This window comes from Gorilla gorilla, chromosome 8 (assembly GCF_029281585.2).
Source record: "Gorilla gorilla gorilla isolate KB3781 chromosome 8, NHGRI_mGorGor1-v2.1_pri, whole genome shotgun sequence".
Taxonomy (NCBI): domain Eukaryota; kingdom Metazoa; phylum Chordata; class Mammalia; order Primates; family Hominidae; genus Gorilla; species Gorilla gorilla.
This window is the reverse complement of record NC_073232.2, coordinates 24,614,422-24,635,229: the sequence shown is the minus strand read 5'-3', so window position 1 is coordinate 24,635,229 and position 20,808 is coordinate 24,614,422. Positions and strand designations below refer to the sequence as shown.

At 40.7% G+C, this 20,808-nt stretch overlaps 1 protein-coding gene across 2 annotated transcripts in view; it reads left to right on the top strand.

Moving 5' to 3' along the window:
- ITGA8 (integrin subunit alpha 8) overlaps positions 1–20,808 on the top strand; it is a 212,046-nt gene that overhangs the window by 71,266 nt on the left and 119,972 nt on the right. For both annotated transcript variants that reach the window (XM_004049094.5, XM_063709912.1), the window contains exons 12-13: positions 1,179–1,384; positions 3,951–4,142. In XM_004049094.5, coding sequence (XP_004049142.4) covers positions 1,179–1,384; positions 3,951–4,142 — 398 coding nt within the window. The remainder of the gene's footprint in view (positions 1–1,178; positions 1,385–3,950; positions 4,143–20,808) is intronic.

Genomic DNA, 20,808 nt, shown 5'->3' with positions numbered 1-20,808 from the left:
GTTATTGATATATCTTAATTTTTGTATATTAATATATTGTATATTAATATGGTATTGTTTCTTGACCTTTATATTTATATAATATACTCAATTTATTTTATATATTTCATACATTAATGTATTAATATACATTATATATCATTCATATACATGAATATTATAACTCAATTATATTAATAATATTTTAATCGGTTTGCTTGGCAAACTTCAGCATATTACCTAATCTACATAGGCATAAAAGTCAAATGCAAATATATGTTCCTGCCCCAGGTCACTCTTGAGATTATTGCATCTGCCAAGACACTGTATCTGCAGACAAACTTTAGTAGAGGCCATTAATTTAGATCTAATTATATATTTTTGGTTGGTGTGACTTGTAAAATTTTAAAATAGAAATTATACATTATACCTTTTTAAAAAATCAAATCACTTAGAAGGCTTATAGTGAAGTTTCCCGTTCTAGTCCTCTTCCTGCCCAGCTGGCTCTGTGAAGGAAATACCTGTAACCACTTTTTTATTTTTTCTCCAGGTGGTTATATCTTTATCTCTAAATAATTTGCTTGAATATCTCTTGAAAATGTTTTAACCTTAAAAGTTACTTATTAGTTTTTTGCTATAATCTATGTATCCAAAGAATTCAAATTTTTATTTGGGCTGAAAAGTTGTTTCCTACCTTTCTAGCCAGCTTGATATACCTCTCTAATCTCTGTTTTATTTAAATTGAGCTAACAAAAGGAAAGGGAAGGACAAAATTGATTTTAAACATTACTGCATTAAAAACTGAATAATTTAAATGTATAGTCATATTAATTGCAGACAAACTCTAATCTATTTTTACAAAAAGCTATTTTGTTCTTTCTTGATATGTTTGCTTTGTGCAAGTACAGTTTCTGGAAATGCACTAAGAAGCTGAAAATGGTGAAATATCTGTGGTTTCCTTAAAGTAGCATTTTTAACATAGCTAAAATGTTCAGTGTGATAATTTAACAACTCTTATTTTCTTACAGCATTCGATTCCATAGACATAACAAAGCAGCGAAAGCAATCTGATGATTGTAAAATAACCCTCAGAAAAGGAAAAATACCAACGGAAATTTACTAGTCTAGTTGATTACAAATAACCCAAAGTGACTCTACTCTCTGCTAGCATGCTGAGCTGCTTTCTTTGTTCCTTACAGACTGGATGATGTCCTGGTTGGGGCACCTCTCTTTATGGAACGTGAATTTGAGAGCAACCCCAGAGAAGTAGGGCAAATCTACCTGTATTTGCAAGTGAGCTCTCTCCTCTTCAGAGACCCCCAGATCCTCACTGGCACCGAGACGTTTGGGAGATTCGGTAGTGCTATGGCACACTTAGGAGACCTGAACCAAGATGGATACAATGGTAATTTAAACCAAAGCGTGGAAGTCATTTATGTGTCGTCACCACTGCATAAAGGAGACCATGCCTGTTTTAAAGTATTCAGTATGGTGTGTGTGAGTGCAGTTATTATTACTGATTTTTAATAAACTATCACAAATCTCAAGGCAGCTTTACGTTTATACATTTTGACTAATATAAATATTACATGGAAATTTCCCTTCTCACCTTTCTGAAAATTTTTATTTCAAATCTCACAAGATTACAGTGCAACACAGAGAAAAATCTGTAACATAATTTGTTTCAATCCTAAATTTAGTATAATTGATCTCCTTGTAGAAGACACATTCGGTTATCAGAAACATCAGAAAAACCTCGTTAAGCAATGTCAAAACCATACTACCTCAGAGCTCAGTCTTCAGAGCTCCACATAACGGTTTGAGGGTGTTACTACATTTTGAAAACCTCTAATTGAATTTTAAGAGACATTGGAAGGCCACAGGCACTCCAGGTTACAATAAAAATAAGTACATTTAGGTTTCTGCAAACTTCAAAATAATATCTCAAATGTTCAGCTTTAAACTTCTCTACTTATAAGTGCTGTTTACTTGCAGAAATATTTCTTATTCAGTTTTAAGAATTAAAACTTTAAAGCCAAGGTTAATACAAAAATAGTCATTGCTCTGACGTCCAAGCAATTTTCTCACATTTGACGTTGGCTATCCTGTAATAGCTCTCAGTAGAGGCAGGAATTATTTTTAAAATTGATGTTTGGATTTGGTGACTTAAAGATAACTAGGAAACCTTCTATATGTCAAGACAAATAAATACATGTTGATATATTAGCAAGTATCCTGACTTCTGATCAGCCTACATGGGTTATGTATAGGTTATGCTGAATTTTAATTGGCACGTAAGCTTCACCTTAGTTTCAATATTTGCAACAAAGTAGTGTTAAACTCGTAGCTTAGGCTTGTAGTTCTTTAGGTTAGAATTTATGAAACCCCTCCAAGTACCCTCTCCTCAGAAAAACACACACCTTCACACAAAAGTTTGCATACATTTTCAGGACCTGAAAATGTATGCATTTTCTTAAATGCACTTCAGGTTCTTTAGTTAAGAACCGAGTATGGTGAATTTCTTGATTGAACTCAAGGAAGTAACAGGAACTTGCTTTAACAAGTAGCCTTGGAAGTATTCACATCAGATTAGTATTCATTAGTATATTTGGCAAATGTTACTGTTCTCTTACACATTCTTTGAAAAAAGTTGTCAGCAACATATGGTTAGTAAATTTTAAAGTATCATAAAGCAAAGTACATGTAAAAAGCTTATGGTTCCAGGGAAATTTTTTAAAAGACAAGCTTACCTTTAAGTGACTTGCTGCTCTGTAAAGCTGCTCTATTCCTGATCACTCAAGTAAAATAAATAGTGCTAAATTATCTATGGAGCTGTCTTTTAAAATCATATTTTCTTCTATTTGTCTTTTCTCTCAAACCTTTAATAGTATTTTTAAAAGATAAAAGAAGCATTCTAAATGACATAAAGGGAGGTCCTAGCTTCTCTGAGCTTTGGTGTCCTTGAGTATACAAAGTAGGTAAAATAATGTGAAATTCACTGAGAGTAAACAAGGGGATGGGAGTCAAGGCACTGACTTAGAGAAAGTTAAGAAAGCGTCAAAAGTGTTCCTTTTCGCCTGACACAGGACAATATCTTTATTTTCTACAAAAATCTGAGTTTTTAGATCATCTTTTTTTTTTTGAGACAGAGTCTGTCACCCAGGCTAGAGTGCAGTGGCGCGATCTCAACTCACTGCTCACCGCAACCTCCACCTCCCAGGTTCAAGCAATTCTCTGCCTCAGACTCCCGAGTAGCTGGGATTACAGGCGCCCGCCACTACGCCAGGCTAATTTTTTGTATTTTTAGTAGAGACAGGGTTTTACTGTGTTAGCCAGGATGGTCTCGATCTCCTGACCTCATGATCTGCCCGCCTCGGCCTCCCAGAGTGCTGGGATTACAGGTGTGAGCCACCGCGCCAGGCCCTGGAGGCTCTTAATAAATATTTGTTGGATGGATAAAAGGCAACAAATAATTTGTCATTGCAGCAGTACTACAGAATTTTCATGGAAAACATTATAAGCCCTTTAGAGTTTTGATACTGCTTTTTGAGTATACTAAACTATTTCTGAACCATTCTTCTGTACTTAGAAAAGAAACGTCTCTATGGCCAAGCACAGTGGCTCATGCCTTTAATCCCAACACTGTGGGAGGCTGAGGTGGGGTGATCACTCGAGGCCAGGAATTCCAGACCATCCTGGGCAACAAAGCAAGGACCCATTGCTCAAAAAAAAAAAAAAAAAAATTATATATATATATATTAGCCTGACATGGTGGTGTGCACCTGTAGTCCCAGCTCCTAGGGAAGTTGAGGCAGGAGGATCACTTGAGTCCAGGAGTGTGGGGCTGCAGTGAGCCATGATCCCACCACTGCACTCCAGCTTGGGTGACAGAGTAAGGTCCTGTCTCTAAAATGAACAAATGAAGAATGAAACACATATACACATAAAACATGTTCTATGTCCGTTTTTAGACGTTGCCATCGGAGTGCCTTTTGCAGGCAAGGATCAAAGAGGCAAAGTGCTCATTTATAATGGGAACAAAGATGGCTTAAACACCAAGCCTTCCCAAGTTCTGCAAGGAGTGTGGGCCTCACACGCTATCCCTTCCGGATTTGGCTTTACTTTAAGAGGAGATTCAGACATAGACAGGAATGATTACCCAGGTAAGGTTTTCTTTTCTTTTCCCACGTGAGAGTATACGTCCTGAAAAGAGTCCATTTTCTGGAAAATGCATCATGCAAAGGCAGTTTTCTTCTACAGACGAGGCTGAAGCTTAAGCATGCCACAGCCTTTTTTAATGTACGATTCCAGAGCGACTTTCATGAGAACTTGAAGGAAGACAAACACACGCTTCCTTCTCCTGTCAAGAGACAATGATAGAAAGGCAAAATGGCTTAACAATCTGCATTGTACATAAAACTTGTCAACTTCACAACCCAAGTTTTCGTTTGAAACTCCTCAATACTGCGGCTTGCACTGACATAGACAGCTTGCATCCTTTCTGGAGCAAATTATTTTAACACTTTTGAGCTCATAGCTCCTATTATAGCATGAACCTCAACGTGTCTGTCATGAAGCTCATGTTTTTAAAGCATAAATATTTTCCAGCTTGGCCCGTCATGGTGGCTCATGCCTGTAATCTCATCAGTATTTAGGAGGCCGAGGTGGGTGGATCAGTTGAGGTCAGGAGTTCGAGACCAGCCTGGCCAACATGGTAAAACCCCGTCTCTACTAATAATACAAAAATTAGCTGGGCATGGTGATACATGCCTGTAGTCCCAGTTACTCTAGAGGCTGAGGCACAAGAATCACTTGAACCCAGGAGGCGGAGGCTGCACTGAGCCAAGATCGAGCCACTGAGCTCTAACCTGGGCAAGAGTGAGACTGTCTCAAAAAATATATGTATCTCTTCCAGCCATATTTTGTGGTTTTCCAAAGATAGACTGAACATTTTAAAGTGGAGAAAAAAAAGAACTGGTTCATGATAGGAACCATAACTATTCTTGATTTACCTAATTCACATTGAAGGCACATGGAAAGCCATGAGGCACAGGTGATTTATGTTTTGTGCATGCTATATGAAGACATTGATTTGTCTTAAAAGATTATTTCACTGTCCAGGTTTTTTAGCAGAGAACATCAGACTTCTTGGTTTTAGGGTTTGATTTTCACTTTTATGTTTAAGATGGTTTCAATAAATACTTAGAAGTCATTAATAGTTAAATGACAGCTTCAACTACTTATAAAAACCTTGTCTCTTTCCACTAGCCCCTCCCCTGATTGGGAATTTTCCATATGTAGAGCTATTTTTTAGTTTGGGGCAGCATCCAGTAACCTGACTGCCTAAATATACATCATTAATTTCAGGCCTTTGGCTTTCTTCTCTCCTCTGGGGTTAGACAAAAAGGATACCGCAACATATTCTTATAAATTTGCCATAAACCTTTTATGACACTAATGGAGACGTCATAGTGGGCTCAAAGTGGATTTGGTATTATATCGTATACTAATGCTTCCTACCTGTGGCAATTTCAAGAACATCTAGTTAAATTTATTTTCTTAGGTTACATTATGCTAATCAATGGTGGTTAGTTGTTATTACTGGGGAGAGGTTTGTATACATAATATATCCAAATTTAAAATAATTCAAAAATCTAGGTCCCTTATGTAATTCCTACCCCAAAAATGTCAGGGTGATTAATGAAATTCAACTCCTGGGTTGCATTTTAGGTAAACAATTAGAAAGTTACTGCTATTTATTAAGGTAGTCATAGGTCTCCTTCCCACCCTTAGTACCAGGAAAATTGACAGAAAGGCTGTGCCTTTGATGAGGCAAAGGAAATAGAGGATGTATCCATCACATAGCCAGTCCTTCGACTTCCTTCCAAGGCTAAACACGTCCCAAATGAGAGCCAGGAAGGACAGAGGCATGAGTCAACTTTTCTCCCCAGGAATACTCCCTTCAGGGAGAAAAAATTTAAAAGCAGCAGGAAGGGAAAAGGAAGCTGAAGTCTGTGCAATGTTAGTAATCGATTACATCTTTTTCTCTTTTCCTTTTTTTTTTTTTGAGACGGAGTCTTACTCTGCCCTCAGGCTGGAGTGCAGTGGCACGATCTCGGCCCACTGCAACTTCCACCTCCTGGGTTCAAGCGGTCCTCCTGCCTCAGCCTCCCAAGTAGCTGGGACTACAGGTGTGTGCCACCACACTCAGCTCATTTTTGTAGTTTTAGTAGAGATGGGGTTTTACCATGTTGGCCAAGATGGTCTCAATCTCTTGACCTCGTGATCTGCCCACCTCAGCCTCCCAAAGTGCTGGGATTACAGGTGTGAGCCACCGCACCCAGCCGATTACCTCTTAATTATGTTTTTTTCTTCCCTTAATCAGAAATATTCACCTGAGGCCATGTGCTAGTCAACAACTTTGCTGAGTCTGATGCAAATTATAATAATCAGACATGTCAGTACTGTGCGTCTTGTCTCTGAAGTAAATGTTCTTTACTAAGGCAGGCCCGTCAATGCTGCTTGGTTGAATTTATCCCTCAAGAGTCTTGAGGCTTTCAGAGTTCATCCATGCATCTTAGTAGACCCGGGTTCTGGCCCCAATTCTGTCTCTCAAATAGGAATATGGATATCTTGTGATTCATGATTCTATAACATTTTTCCCTGATCCTCATCCTCTAGCAAAAAGAATGCCATTCAAAGAAGCCTTTTTAACTTCATAGCAAGATCCCAGGACCTACAGAGAAGAAACTGCCTTAGAGGCAGGCGACTAGATTCTCTTATTACAGTTGATTGAAAGCTGCAGGCAAAATTCAGGAATCAGACATGTAACTTTCTTCATTTTTCTAGAAATGAATTCCATTTAGCTTTCAAAGCCTCCATTTCCACCATGGTAGAAAATGATGATCTTGCAATCACTTCTATGTTTAGATTTAGTCTTATTTAGGTAAGTATTTATTCAGATTCAAGACCCCTTAGCCAGCCGTGGTGGCATGCACCTGTAGTCCCAGCTACGCAGGCAGCTGAGGCAGGAGAACTGCTTGAACCCAGGAGGCGGAGGTTGCAGTGAGCCGATATCGCGCCACTGCACTCCAGCCTGGGCAACAGGGCGAGACTCCATCTCAAAAAAAAGACTCTTTTTCTCCACCCTGTGTAGCTACCCTCCCAAGGAATGAAATAGAAAGGGGTTTACCTGTTGTCCAGCGATGGGAAGAGATATCTGGCTCACACCCATCATCTGCTATTATTGGCTTCAGACTAAAGGGTAGCCCAGTCCCTTGTGGTCTTTGAGGCATTGCTCAAGCTTCTGTGGCTCATTCCATTGTCTGTGTAGTGACCTCTGCTCAAAATTTCCCTGTATCCTGGGCCCTCTTCGTCCTCTGTTAGCCTCTTTCAGTCCCCTTTTAGCAAATGCTTCTGAGCCACTGTTAGGACTCAGACACGCACAGGTTGGGTATTCAGGTTTCTGTGATTGCCCTCAGGCTTATCTACCTAGATTTTCCTTAGCTGTTGCCAATTTCCACCCAGGCATCTCATTGCTCCAGCCCCTGATTGAGCTGCAGTCTTGTGATGTTTTGCCTGGGAAGTAACAAAAGCCCTCTTTCCCCTAAAGATAGTTGGATGGCATGCTTTCTAAACCCTATAGTTCAGTCAATAAATGCTATGTTCTAGGCCTCCATGACTTGTTTTGTGATTTTTCCAGACTAGTGCTTTTTGGAACTTAAAAAGATAAACAATTTCTTTCACTCTGGGGTCCTGCTTTTTCAAATCAAAAGCACTTTGCCTTTCAAATTATGAAGTAAATACACCTGAGAGCGATAACGTCAGCATACCCCAAAATGACCCTGGGTGGCACACACACCCCAATGTGGCTGGGAAATCTGAGCTACGGAATGTGGGAGTGGCCAGCCCAGAGATCCATTCCTTGTCTATGAGGAAGACCTGACACCCAGGTCGGTCCCGTGGAACACGGGCCGTAGAGGGGATTGAGGCCCTTTGTTTTTGGATTAAATGAAGATTGCCAGGTAGAGGTTGTCAGTGGGAGAGTACTAAGTGAAGATGCTTTATAAACTGCATGCCTTTTGCAAGCGGTTGCAGTTCTCTTGCCCAGCCCTCTACCCCCGGACTCTCTGCCCTGTACATAGGTCCTCAATGAAACCTCATGTCTCACTTGCTGGCTGTTTTTCAGCCTCTTGAACATGCTGCCATCCCCACTGGAGTTGATAAGGGTTTGCTACAACACAGATTACTGTGCCTTCTGAGCTTCACAATCTATTCAACAAATTGACTTCCTCCATCTGAAATCTATCTCATCATCCTTTATAAACAGGGGTTCGCAACCTTGGCTGCATATTAAAATCACGTGGAAAGCTTTAAAAAATCCGAATGTTCAGGCCACCCTCCAAACCAATTAAATTAGCCACTCCGGGCTGGAGCACAGACTATAGTGACATGTTTAAGTCACCCTGGTGATTCTGGTGTGCAGTACTTTGGGAATGAGTCCTCTAGAGCAGTGTTTCCCTGCTGACTGTGCAAACAGATCACCTGGGTGTGTTTATCAATTGCAGATCCTGATGCAGAGATCAAGCAGGTGGGGCGAGATTCCTCACTTAAGGTGCGGCCCTTACTGCTGGCCTTCACACCACACCATGCAATGAGTTGTAGAGTGCTGAACTTTTCCACTGAGGCTCTGAGACTCAGTGTGCATGCATGTTATCTGTAGGGCTTGTTAATAAAGCTGAATGCACAGCACCCCTTCAGATACTGTGATGACTGACTCTGAGATGGGGCTGAGGGATCTGTGCCTTTACGCAGCACCCCATTTTGAGCAAAACCACCCTAGAATCTTGGCGGCTCACTTCCAGGTCTACAGGAGTCAGATGCGCCTTTTCTCTTCCGCCAAGAACCGGTTTGCTAAGCCCTAGCATTTCATTTATTCTTTACAAGGGTGTCAAACCCACCAGCCACTCTCCTCTCCAACACTGCCTCTGTGTGGTTCCTGCCATGGTGATGATGCCTGGGCACACCCCACTCAGGAAGGGGCAGGGGCAACTTTTTTTTTTTTTTTAAGAGATAGGAACTTGTGCTGTCACCCAGGCTGGAGTGCAGTGGCACGAATCATAGCTCACTGTAGCCTCAAACTCCTGGGCTCTAGTGATCCTCTTACCTCAGCCTCCTAAGTGGCTGGGACCACAGGAGCATGCCACCATACCTGGCTAATTTTTTGATTTTTTTTTTTTTTTTGTAGAGACAGGGTCTCACTATGTTGCCCAGGCTGGTTTCAAACTCCTGGCCTCAAGCGATCCTCCCGCCTCAGGCTCCCAAGAAGTTGGGATTACAGACATGAGCCACTGTGCCCAGGATCCTTTTAAAATTTACTCACAGACATGCAAGCGTTCAGCTGCCCTGTTTCAAATTCTCCATTCTAAGTAGATCAGAAACAAAATTCCAAAATTTGTCACTTTACCTGGTTACCTGCAGAATTTATGAGAAAACAAATGCAAAAACAAACATTTAAAATGCTAAATGGAAACAAGTCAAACTACTTGGCATGATTAGGGAATGGAACACCCCTGAGAAGCCACACTTATCAACAGCAATGCTTTCTGATGGGGTTATGATGGAGTTGGTTTTCCCATTCTTGAAATAAACACTTTCTCCTCATTTCAGGTGACAAAATGCTTAGCAGCTCTGTCTAAAAGTGTGGGCAGTGTTGGCTTCCCCTGGTTTTCACTGTCTGATGTAAACCCTTTTCTGTGCAGCCTATTAAGAAATCTACCTTTAATAATGGCAGGGCATACACATTGCCCCAATCATAGATAGTAGCAAACACTCTTACGTATTCTTAATACAACCTGGCTGCCTTTCACAGACAGAGGAGGGCTGATTGTGATGTTTTATGTGTACTTTTTGTGCATTATAGCTGTTTCATCTTCCAAACTGACTCAAAATAAATTAACACGGCACCTCAAATAACCGAAAACACGGACATATAAAAGGTGATTTGGTTTATATTTACTCGTTGTCAAATGATCTGTTCTGCATGCTACAGATGTTCTGTATATAATCAGGACTAGTTTTCTTGTCTTTGGAGGAAGGAATGTTAGCAAAGTGCAGGCATAGAGTCTGTTATGTTGGTAATGTTTTTGCAATGATACTAATTATTAGTGCTAATAATTAAGAGCCCAAAGCATGCCAGCCACTGCATAGAAGGTAAATACAGTGCATATTGTAAAATATTATTGTGGAATCTCCTCATTCACAGATACATATACTCAAACATCTATGTACGTATTTTTTATATGTACTATATATGTATGTACACAGAGTTTATAGGGTAGGATTGGATGACACCTCACTTCTTTTTGGAAAACATCAAACAAATTTAAAAAAAAAAACTATTTTAAAGTTAGCCGGTGGGCACGGTAGCTCATGCCTGTAATCCCAATACTTTGGCAGGCCAGGGCAGGAGTTTGAAACCAGCCTAGGAAATGTGGCAAAACTCTTTCTCTACTAAAAATACAAAAAATTGGCCAGGCATGCTGGAGTATGCCTGCAGTCCCAGCTACTTGGGAGGCTGAGGTGGGAGAATCACCTGAGCCTGGGAAGTCTAGGCTATAGTGAGCTAAGATCTCACCACTGCACTCCAGCCTGGGCAACAGGAGTGAGACCCTGTCTCAAAAAAAAAAAAGTTAAAGAGTCTGTGAGAACAGGGGAAGGAAAATCAGATTACCTGAGTTCAGATTCCCATTGAATACTGATTAATGTAACAATTGAACAGTGATTTACTTTCAGCTTTTATTTCTTTATCTGGTATGATGGGGCTGATAAAACCTACTTCACTGGGTTGTGTGTGCCTGCACTTTGTAGGGTGGGAGAGGATTTTTACAAAATGCTGTCAAATGGCTCAGAACAGAAAAGGAAACCAATTTGCTGATCATGAACAGAATATGAGCTACTTCATCTGACAGTCATGTGGAGCCACATAAGATTTTGAAAAACTGCATTCTAGGATGGTGGAGAGGGACAGCCTCTGTTTAAAATCTGATTTAGAGACAGAGTCTCACTCTATCGCCCAGGCTGGAGTGCAGCGTCACAATCTCGGATCACTGCAAACTCCGCCTCCCAGGTTCAAGGGATTCTCCTGCCTCAGACTCCCAAGTAGCTGGGATTACGGGCGTGTGCACCACGCCCAGCTAATTTTTGTATTTTTCATAGAGATGGGGTTTCACCATGTTGGCCAGGCTGGTCTCGAACTGCTGACCTCAAGTGATCCACCCGCCTTGACCTTCCAAAGTGCTGGGATTACAGGTGTGAGCCACCGTGGCCGACCTCTTTCATTTTTCACTATTGTGCCTTACTGGCTACCAGAAAAGGAACACGCTGCTCCCTCGCTGCCCCTTAGCCATTTAAAAATATTTAAATTCATCTAAATTTGGCCTGAAGTATGGTGATGACAGTGGAAATTGAAAGGAAGGAATTAACACAACAGTGTAAATGAAAAATAGACAAGGCTTGGTAACAACTAGCAGTGATGGAAGGGAGAGGAGGTGGCAGGAGGTAAGGAAGAGCTGGGTGTAAAAGATGACTCAGATTTGAATGCAGTGTACCCAAGAAAAGGATAGTCTCATGGACAGATTGGGGGATTTTGTTATATAATATACAGATTTGATTGCAGAAATAATGTGTGGAATAATTTTCCTAACATCCACCTCAACCACCCAATACATTTTTAGGCATTTTACAACAAATATTGTCACTGGCACACACACTACATAGAGTCGTAAGTATTTTCATTTCTAGCATCAAAATTCATTTTCTGATTCAAAACGTAGATGTGTTCAGGTCTGTATGTTGGGGTTCATTGGGAAAGTAGGATTGACCAGAGGAGTGTCTTGCATACATTAATTGAGTGAAAGCATTTTAGAGGAGAAACAGCTGTGATAGTCAGGAATCCTGAAATCCAGTGATCTCCTCTAATCCCATTAAACGTGATTGTATAACAACACCATCTGTTAAACGCATAGCTCAGGCATTGGAAGGTGGAGGAGGGGTGGTACAGATTTTGTTGAGGGGCAGAAATCCTACAGGCAAGAAAAACTGGAGGAAAACATGGGCAGAAGGCCAAGACTATCATTGTCTCATCCAGTCCCCTACTATATAATTATATCATGAAGCCATTTCAGATAATTACACTCAATGAAATAAAATAACCCATTATCTTTTCAATGAGTGCTCTGTGTGTGTGTGTGTGTGTGCGTGTGTGTGTAGTATAAGCAAACAAGTAACACAGAACCTGCGCATGGAAGGAGGCTTTATCCAAAGGGAATAATGCATTTCAATTAAACTTTAAGCTCCTCGGAATTGTTAATTTGAAGTTCAGTTGAACTAGGTTCAAACATTATAGTCAAAGTTTATTTTTACTTCTCAAACTGCTACTCAAGTTTTGTGTGAAAAGCAAAACATTATGTTCTTATTGACTAAGATATTCATAGTTTCATGAGAAACACATTAGAAATTAGAATATTAAATTTTGGGGTAAAAATATCTCATGCATGTAGATCAAATTGAAGTAATTCAACTGGGAGAGCTCTTGGACTTGAATTGAGGAGTGCTGTCAAGTAGAAACGACAATGAGTGGAAAGTGAAAAGGCCTGAGTTCTAGAACCAGTTCTCCCACGTGTGATTTTAGTAATTCCACCTCTCTGGGTCTTGCCTTCCTCATCAAGAAGTGACAAAGGTGCATGGATTACTCCTCCCAGGGTCTTTTTAATTCTACACTTCTCTGATACTATCATCCCAGATCTAGATTTCCTACCTTTACACAGTGCTCTGTAATATTGGGTAGATTATTAAGGATCTATCTTTAACAAGATTTAGTGAAGGCCAGGCGCAGTGGCTTATGCCTGTAATCCCAGCACTTTTGGAGGTTGAGGCAGGCAGATCATGAAGTCAAGAGATCAAGACCATCCTGGCCAACATGGTGAAACCCTGTCTCTACTAAAAATACAAAAATTAGCTGGGCGTGGTGGCGCGTGCCTGTAGTCCCAGCTACTCAGGAGACTGAGGCAGGAGAATCTCTTGAACCTGGGAAGTGGAGGTTACAGTGAACCGAGATTGCACCACTGCAGTCCAGCCTGGTGACAGAGCAAGACTCCATCTCCAAAAAAAAAAAAAAAAGAAAGAAAGAACGAAAGAAAGAAAAAATTTAAAAGAAAAGTTGCAAAAAAAAATAGTAGACCCTTATAAATTTTTCCCCCAGCTCCCCCTCATGATAAACATCTTATGTAAACATAGTACAATGAACTATTAATGAATCAATGGACCTATTCGAAATTCTATCGAATTTCACCATTTGTCCCTCTACAGTTCTTATTTCTAGTCCCATGATTCAATCTGGGATCCCACGTTACATTTAGTTATATTTCCTTACTCTCTTCCAATCTGTGATTGATGATGCTGATGGTAGAATATGTGCTGATTATATGATATTCAAGAGATTGTTATCCATATACCCAGCAAGTATGTGTTGAGTGACTTCCATGTGCCTGGCACTATGCTAGATGTTGAGGATACAGCACTGAATTAAACAAAGATCCTGCTCTCACGGGCCCGAATTAAATCAAATTCTAGCTCTAACACTGGCTGGATGTGTAACCTTACCAAGTTAATCAACTTTCTGGAGTCTCAGTTTTCTCAGTGATAAAACAGGTATAATAATACCTAATAATAGCTTTTTCCTTTAAAGTTGGGTTTTGGAGGTTCAGCTAGATAATATGTGTAAAGCAGTTAATGGTGTGAATAGCATCTAGTAGCAGCCACTAAATATTAGTTATAAATGACATATTGTTACTATATGGGCATAACGCATGCCTTTAAGGAACAATGTAATTGTGGAGATAAAATATCCAACAATGAACTGTAATGTAAGCAGCAGATGAGAAGAGCTTTAAGAGGGTAAAAAATAATGAAACAGTTAAAGAGAGAGTGTTTCTTGCTAAGGTGATAAGAGAAAGTTTCCTAAGGGAGCTAAGTAGGATCCTGAGATAGGTATGACTGTGAGTGGTTATAGGGAGAAAGCATCTCAGAAGGGGAACACAGCATGAGCAAAGACCCTGAGATTACATGTGTCAAGTGTGTTCTTGCCACAGTCATAAAAAGCAAGACTTCGCAGAACAGGGAGCATTGAATCAGGGAAGAGAAGGACTAGATGAGAAAACTGCCGAAGGCCATACGTATTCAATGTCTTTTGGTCATCATCTGACCCAGATAATTTCCTACTTTTGACAAGCCTTTGTATTATCAAGGGATACAACATTGTGAATTAATGATTTGACTTAGTGATATATGAGTGAGGGGGGAAAAAAGGGATCCACAGATTTCTAGGACTATATAATATAGGTAGAATTTAAAAGGAATTTGGTGGCTGGTCATGGTGGCTCGTGCCTGTAATCTCAGCACTTTGGAAGGCTGAGGTGGGCAGATCACCTGAGATCAGGAGCTCAAGACCCCTCTGGCCAACATGGTAAAACCCTGTCTCTACTAAAAATACAAAAATTAGCCGGGTGTGGAGGTGTGCACCTGTCATCCCAGCTACTTGGGAAATTGCTTGAACCTGAGAGGCGGAGGTTGCAGTGAGCTGAGATTGTGCGCTGCTGCGCTCCAGCCTGGGTGACAGAGCAAGAATTCGTGTCAAAAAAATAAATAAAAATAAAAGGAATTTGGCATAAAATAATTAATGTTGACTGTTTCAGTTTTATGTAATGAAACTGTTGCCTAGTTTGTCTTTGTTAGTATGTACTGCAGAATTTTTTAACCATACCTTCTTTATTTTTTTTGATCATGCTAAAAAGGAAATTCTATATATAAGTTAAAGGAAATGCTTCCTAGTTTTTTCAAAAAGGCAATTTTGGAAGTGAATTGGTCCAAAATGATGGAAGCATACATGGAGAGAGGTAAAAATGAAAGATGGACTGGGGACAGGTAACAAAGAGCCTTGAATAGCATGTTTAGTAATTAGTTATTAGGAAAGTAATGGAAAAAGATATATGCTCTGTATTCCAAAGTGGTGCTTTAAGGACCTCATTCCTTAGCAATGAGCAGAATGAGTAATAACGAAAAAGAAACATGAAATCAAAATCATTGAAGTATCCCAGGGGAGGATAATAAGATGAACCACGTGATGTAGCAGCAAGGCCAGGGCAGCTGGAGGTGTCTGGAGATTAAAAGCCTAAAGAATGAGGACCAGCAGTGACTGTCCAGCCTCCCATCCTTCATAAGACAGCCTGGGAGCTGCTGTGCACACGTCTCAAGAGATCCCACTGTCTATATATCGTTAACCTTGAAATATGCCTTTATATCCAGAGGTGTGTTAAAAAATGGTTAACAACCACCTCCTCAGGGAGAAAAAAAAAAAAAAGAAGCCCAGATTTGTACCAGTTACCAATTTCCGTTGTATAAATATCCTCACCATGATTGATTTCAAGCTGTAGTGACCTTGGTGTGATAAGAGTGCTACAATTGCTATCTGTATCACTGAATGAACCTGAAATACCGACCTGCTTCTGCCCAGTCACTTACAAATACACTAATCTCCTGTTTGTGGGATGTTTTTCCAAGAGGGAATTACTATTTTCAGAAATTCACAGATCCAGGTTGAGAATGACTGTTGTCTACACTCACAGCTGCATTTATGAAAAGATCAAAACAAAGATTAGCTATAGTCACTTTCAAGTCCGATAACATAATATCTGACTTTTTTCCAGCTTTAGATTAAGATATGAAAATGTAGGAACTGTCATCTCTCTCAAACAAATATTTCTATTTTGCTTAGTGTGTTGTGAAAACCTCTGAGTACCTCCATCTGCTTTATTTCTGACTCCCCTTTGAAGAGGCAACCCTATTGAAAAAGTGGACCTTATCGACACAGCTATGTCAATGACCTTAAATGTGAAGCCAGGACTCCCTCACACACCTGAACTCCATCCCTCCCCATGCTTGAATCAGGTTCTCAGATAAAGCCTTTCACAAGTAATAAATCCTTATTATTTCACAAATAATATATCCTTCAGAATCCAGATTCTGTCCCAAAGCAGGTTTAAATCATATCCCACTCATAGGTAGTAAATACAGCAAATTTCCCTCGCCAGATACAAGAGATCTAACTATATGGCTATTAGATTTTCTATGCCACAAATCATTTGTGAGTTTAAGTTTGAACTAACTTCCTTCCAAATAATCAGAGACTGGGTTCTTTCTGAAACCCAGTGTATATGATAGGATATTATTTATACTTGATCTTGCTTATAAAGATACAGTTAATAGAAATTTGCTGCTTAGCCATGGCTTTTTTTGGGGGGGGCGGGGCTAGAAGTCCAATGCGCTATCAACTGTGCCATAGAGTCCTCTTGGCCATGGCTTTTTTTTTTTTTTTTTTTTTGAATATACTTTAAGTCCTGGGATACATGTGCAGAACATGCAGGTTTATTACATAGGTATGCCCGTGCCATGGTGGTTTGCTGCACCCATCAACCCGTCATCTACATTAAGTATTTCTCCTAATGCTATCCCTTCCCTAGCCTCCCACCCCCCAACAGGACCCGGTATGTGATGTTCCCGTCTCTGTGTCATGTGTTCTCATTGTTCAACTCCCACTTTTGAGTGAGAACATGTGGTGTTTGGTTTTCTGTTCCTGTGTTAGTTTGCTAGGAATGATGACTTCCAGCTTCATCCATGTCCCTGCAAAGGACATGAACTCATCCTTTTTTATGGCTGCATAGTATTCCATGGTGTATATGTGTCACATTTTCTTTATCCAGTCTATCATTGATAGGCTTTTGGGTTGATTCCAAGTCTTTGCCATTGTGAATAGTGCTGCAATAAACATACGTGTGCATGTGTCTTTATAGTAGAATGATTTATAATCCTTTGGGTATGTACCCAGTAAAGGGATTGCTGAGTCAAATGGTATTTCTGGTTCTAGATCCTTGAGGAATCGCCACACTGTCTTCCACAATGGTTGAACTAATTTACACTCCCACCAACAGAGTAAAAGCATTCCTATTTCTCCACATCCTCTCCAGCATAATATCCAGAATCTATAAGGAACTTAGATAAATTTACAAGGAAAAAACAAACAACCCCATCAAAAAGTGCATGAAGGATATGAACAGACACTTCTCAAAAGAAGACATTTATGCAGCCAACAAACGTATGAAAAAAAGCTCATCATCACAGATCGTTAGAGAAATGCCATTCAATACCACAATGAGATACCATCTGTTGCCAGTTAGAATGGTGATCATTAAAAAGTCAGGCTTTTTTTAAAAATGGGATATAAGGAATGGAGTATGAATTAGTTGGAGTCAATTTCTCCCGTGTTTAGAACCTCACATTATTTCTTCCCTCCCTCTGCATGTTTTTTAATATGTCACTTTGAATTTACTAATATGTAAATCGGAAGCCATATTTTCAGGTCATTCACCTGATGCATCCCTTCTGCCTCAGAGTCTCTCTATGCCCTGGCCATTTTCCCAGGAGTTCATTTCCCACTTAGACACTCAAGTCAAATGTCACTTCCTCAGGAAGCCTTCCCTGAACTGTTGTCCTTCCCCTGAAAACAATGATCTCAGATGGAAATTACACATGTGTGCAATTCTTTGATAAATGTCCTTTCTGCTCCACTAAACTGGACACTGTATTAGTTGAGACTGGGACTGGATTTGGCGTTACTCACTGCGAAATCCTAATGCCCAAGGCAGCGGCTGGCACAAAAGGCAACTTGTCGATATTTGTTAAGTGAATAATTGAATGAATGAATATGAATAAATGAATAAATAAACCAGCATCCTTCTAGCTGCACACCTTGTATATAAATTGTTGCTCATATCTTTAACTTGCCACTGTGTTTCAACTCTACTTAAAATCCAGTCAACTATTTTATGTTTGTGCAGAATGAGAATGGAAATATAAGTAGAGATAATGATGATGCCCTTTAAAATAAATGTTGGCATCTGTCTCCTGTTACTCAAAGTAGCAGACTGATTCTTGGCTAGCGTTTAACTCTTGACCCTAGTTCTGCCTTCGCCAGTGTCAATCGAGAAAAATGACAAGTCTCAATTATTTTAGGAGGTTTATTTGCCAAATTTAAGGATGCATTCCTGGAGACAGGTCTGTGCCTTTCTCCAAACATGTTTTTTTGTTTATTTGTTTTGTTTTTTATTGTTGTTTGTTTAAGTCTTGCTCTGTCACCAAGACTGGGGTGCAGTGGCGCAATCTTGGGTCACTGCAACCTCTGCTTCCCGGGTTCAAGAGATTCTCTCTTCCTCAGCCTCCCAAGTAGCTGGGATTATAGGTGCATGCCAGCACACCCAGCTAATTTTTATATTTTTAGTAGAGAGGGGTTTCACCATGTTGGCCAGGTTGATCTCAAACTCCTGACCTCAGGTGATCCACCTGCCTTGGCCTCCCATAGTGCTGGGATTCCAGGCATGAGCCACCACGCCCAGCCTCTGAAGACAATTTTAAGGGCTCCAAATTTAAAGGGGAAAGGGCAGAATATTGAGAAATACACAATTTTCATTTAAGAGGAGGGTAGGGAAAAATATTCATGCCTGCCTTTGTCTGGCTCAGTGAATCTGCATTTTTTTTACATAAGATGACATAGACAAGTGGGGCAGAGGAAAAATGCAGGGAGCCTGCCTTTCACATAAGATAATGTAGATGAAATGGGGCAGGGGGGTGACATAGAGGAAATGCGCAGTGGGGGTGACTGCACTTATAAAGATATGCTATCAATTTACATTGCCGTGGTGAAATATTAACAGAAACCCCCTAGAGTGAAGATCTTGCAGCTCACTAGGAATTTCCTCGTGGGCAAAATATGGGGGAGGCATGTAACTTTTCATCTCGTTCAGGAACCAAAAAGGGAGAGGCAGGTTTGTGTGACCCAGTTCCTAGCTGGACTTCTCCCTTTGGCTTAATGAGTTTGGGATCCCAAGATTTAATTTCCTTTCTCACTGGGCCTTCAGATGCCAGCTGCTCTTGGCTGTAAGACCAGGAGTACGAGTAGGCAGTGTGATGGAAACAGCACCAGGAGTCAGGGGACCTAAATTCTCTTTTGTTACCAGCTCTGCAGCCTGGGCCGCACTTGCAGCTCCTTAACCTTAGCCTATCCAGCCACAAAAGAAAGGTGATCAGACCAATGCCCACCACTCAGGATTGTTGTAGAGACAATTTGCATGTTGTAAAGTACTCGCACAGTTAATTGTTCCTTTTTAATTTTTAAATTTTTTGATACATAATATTTGTAGTTATGGGGTACATGAGATATTTTGATACACACATCAAATGTGTCAAGAGCAAGTCAAGGTATTAAGGATATCCATCACCTTGAGCACATCAATTGTTCTTATTTTTAAACACCACTGGCCAAACGGAGGTAGTGTTACTGGAAAGGGCTTCTGATCCAGACCCCAAGAGAGGGTTCTTGGATCTTATGCAAGAAGTAGAGGTGAATCTGGCCGGGCACGGTGGCTCACACCTGTAATCCCAGCACTTTGGGAGGCCAAGGCGAGCAGATCATGAGGTCAGGAGATCGAGACCATCCTGGCTGACGAGGTGAAACCCCGTCTCTACTAAAAATACAGAAAATTAGCCAGGAGTGGTGGCGGGCGTCTGTAGTCCCAGCTACTCGGGAGGCTGAGGCAGGAGAATGGCGTGAACCCAGAAGGTGGAGCTTGCAGTGAGCAGAGATTGGCCACTGCATTCCAGCCTGCTAGACAGAGCGAGACTCCGTCTCAAAAAAAACAAAAAAACAAAAAAAAAACAAAAAAAAATTAGAGATGAATCCATAAAGTGAAAGCCAGTTCATTAAGAAAGTAACAGAATAAAGAATGGCTACCATAGGCAGAGAGGCAGCATATGGGCCGCTCAGCTGCTTATACTTACTGTTAACTTCTTGATTATATGCTAAACAAGGGGTGGATTATTCATGAGTTTTCTGCGAAAGGAGTGGGTAATTCCCAGAACTGAGGGTTCCTCCCGTTTGTAGACCATATAGGGTAATTTTCTTACATTGCCATGGCATTTGCAAACTGTCATAGGGCTGGTGAGAGTGTCTTTTAGTATGCTAATGCATTTCATTATAATTAGCATATAATGAGCAGTGAGCAGGACCAGAGGTCACTCCCGTCACCATCTTGGTTTTGGTGGTTTTGACCGACTTCTTTACTGCATCCTGTTTTATCAGCAAGGTCTTTGTGACCTGTATCTTGTGCTGACCTCCCATCTCATCCTGTGACTCAGAATGACTAACCTGGGAATGCAGCCCAGTGGGTCTCAGCCTTATTTTACCCAGCCCCTATTCAAGATGGAGTTGCTCTGGTTCAAATGCCTCTGACAGTAGGAGGCATAAAAACAACCTCAAAGGCTGAGGGTCCAGGTTCTGCACCCCAGACCCAGGCCTGTGCCATCAGATGTTGACTTGGGGAATCTGTGTCTCAAACCTCTTCTGGGATGACAGATGGGAGGTTTTCAAAATAACTAATACAGCAACAAAGGCCTCTTTCATCTCTTTTGTCCTTCCTGTTTGCAAGCATTGTTCATGTGATGCTCTTCTTTCTATATGCCAACCCTTTTAGATTTTCTTACTGACGTTTTCCTGCAATTACTTTAATAGCTGGTTACCTGAAAACTATCAACCCTAAGAGAAGTTCACGAGAGAGCCCCCGTAAGCCAGAAAGCTGGTGGTCCAACCAGACCACAGACTAAAGAGTGAAGCAGGTGAAGCTTGTCTGGGGGATGCTCAGCCCCTTTCATCCTGTTTCCTCT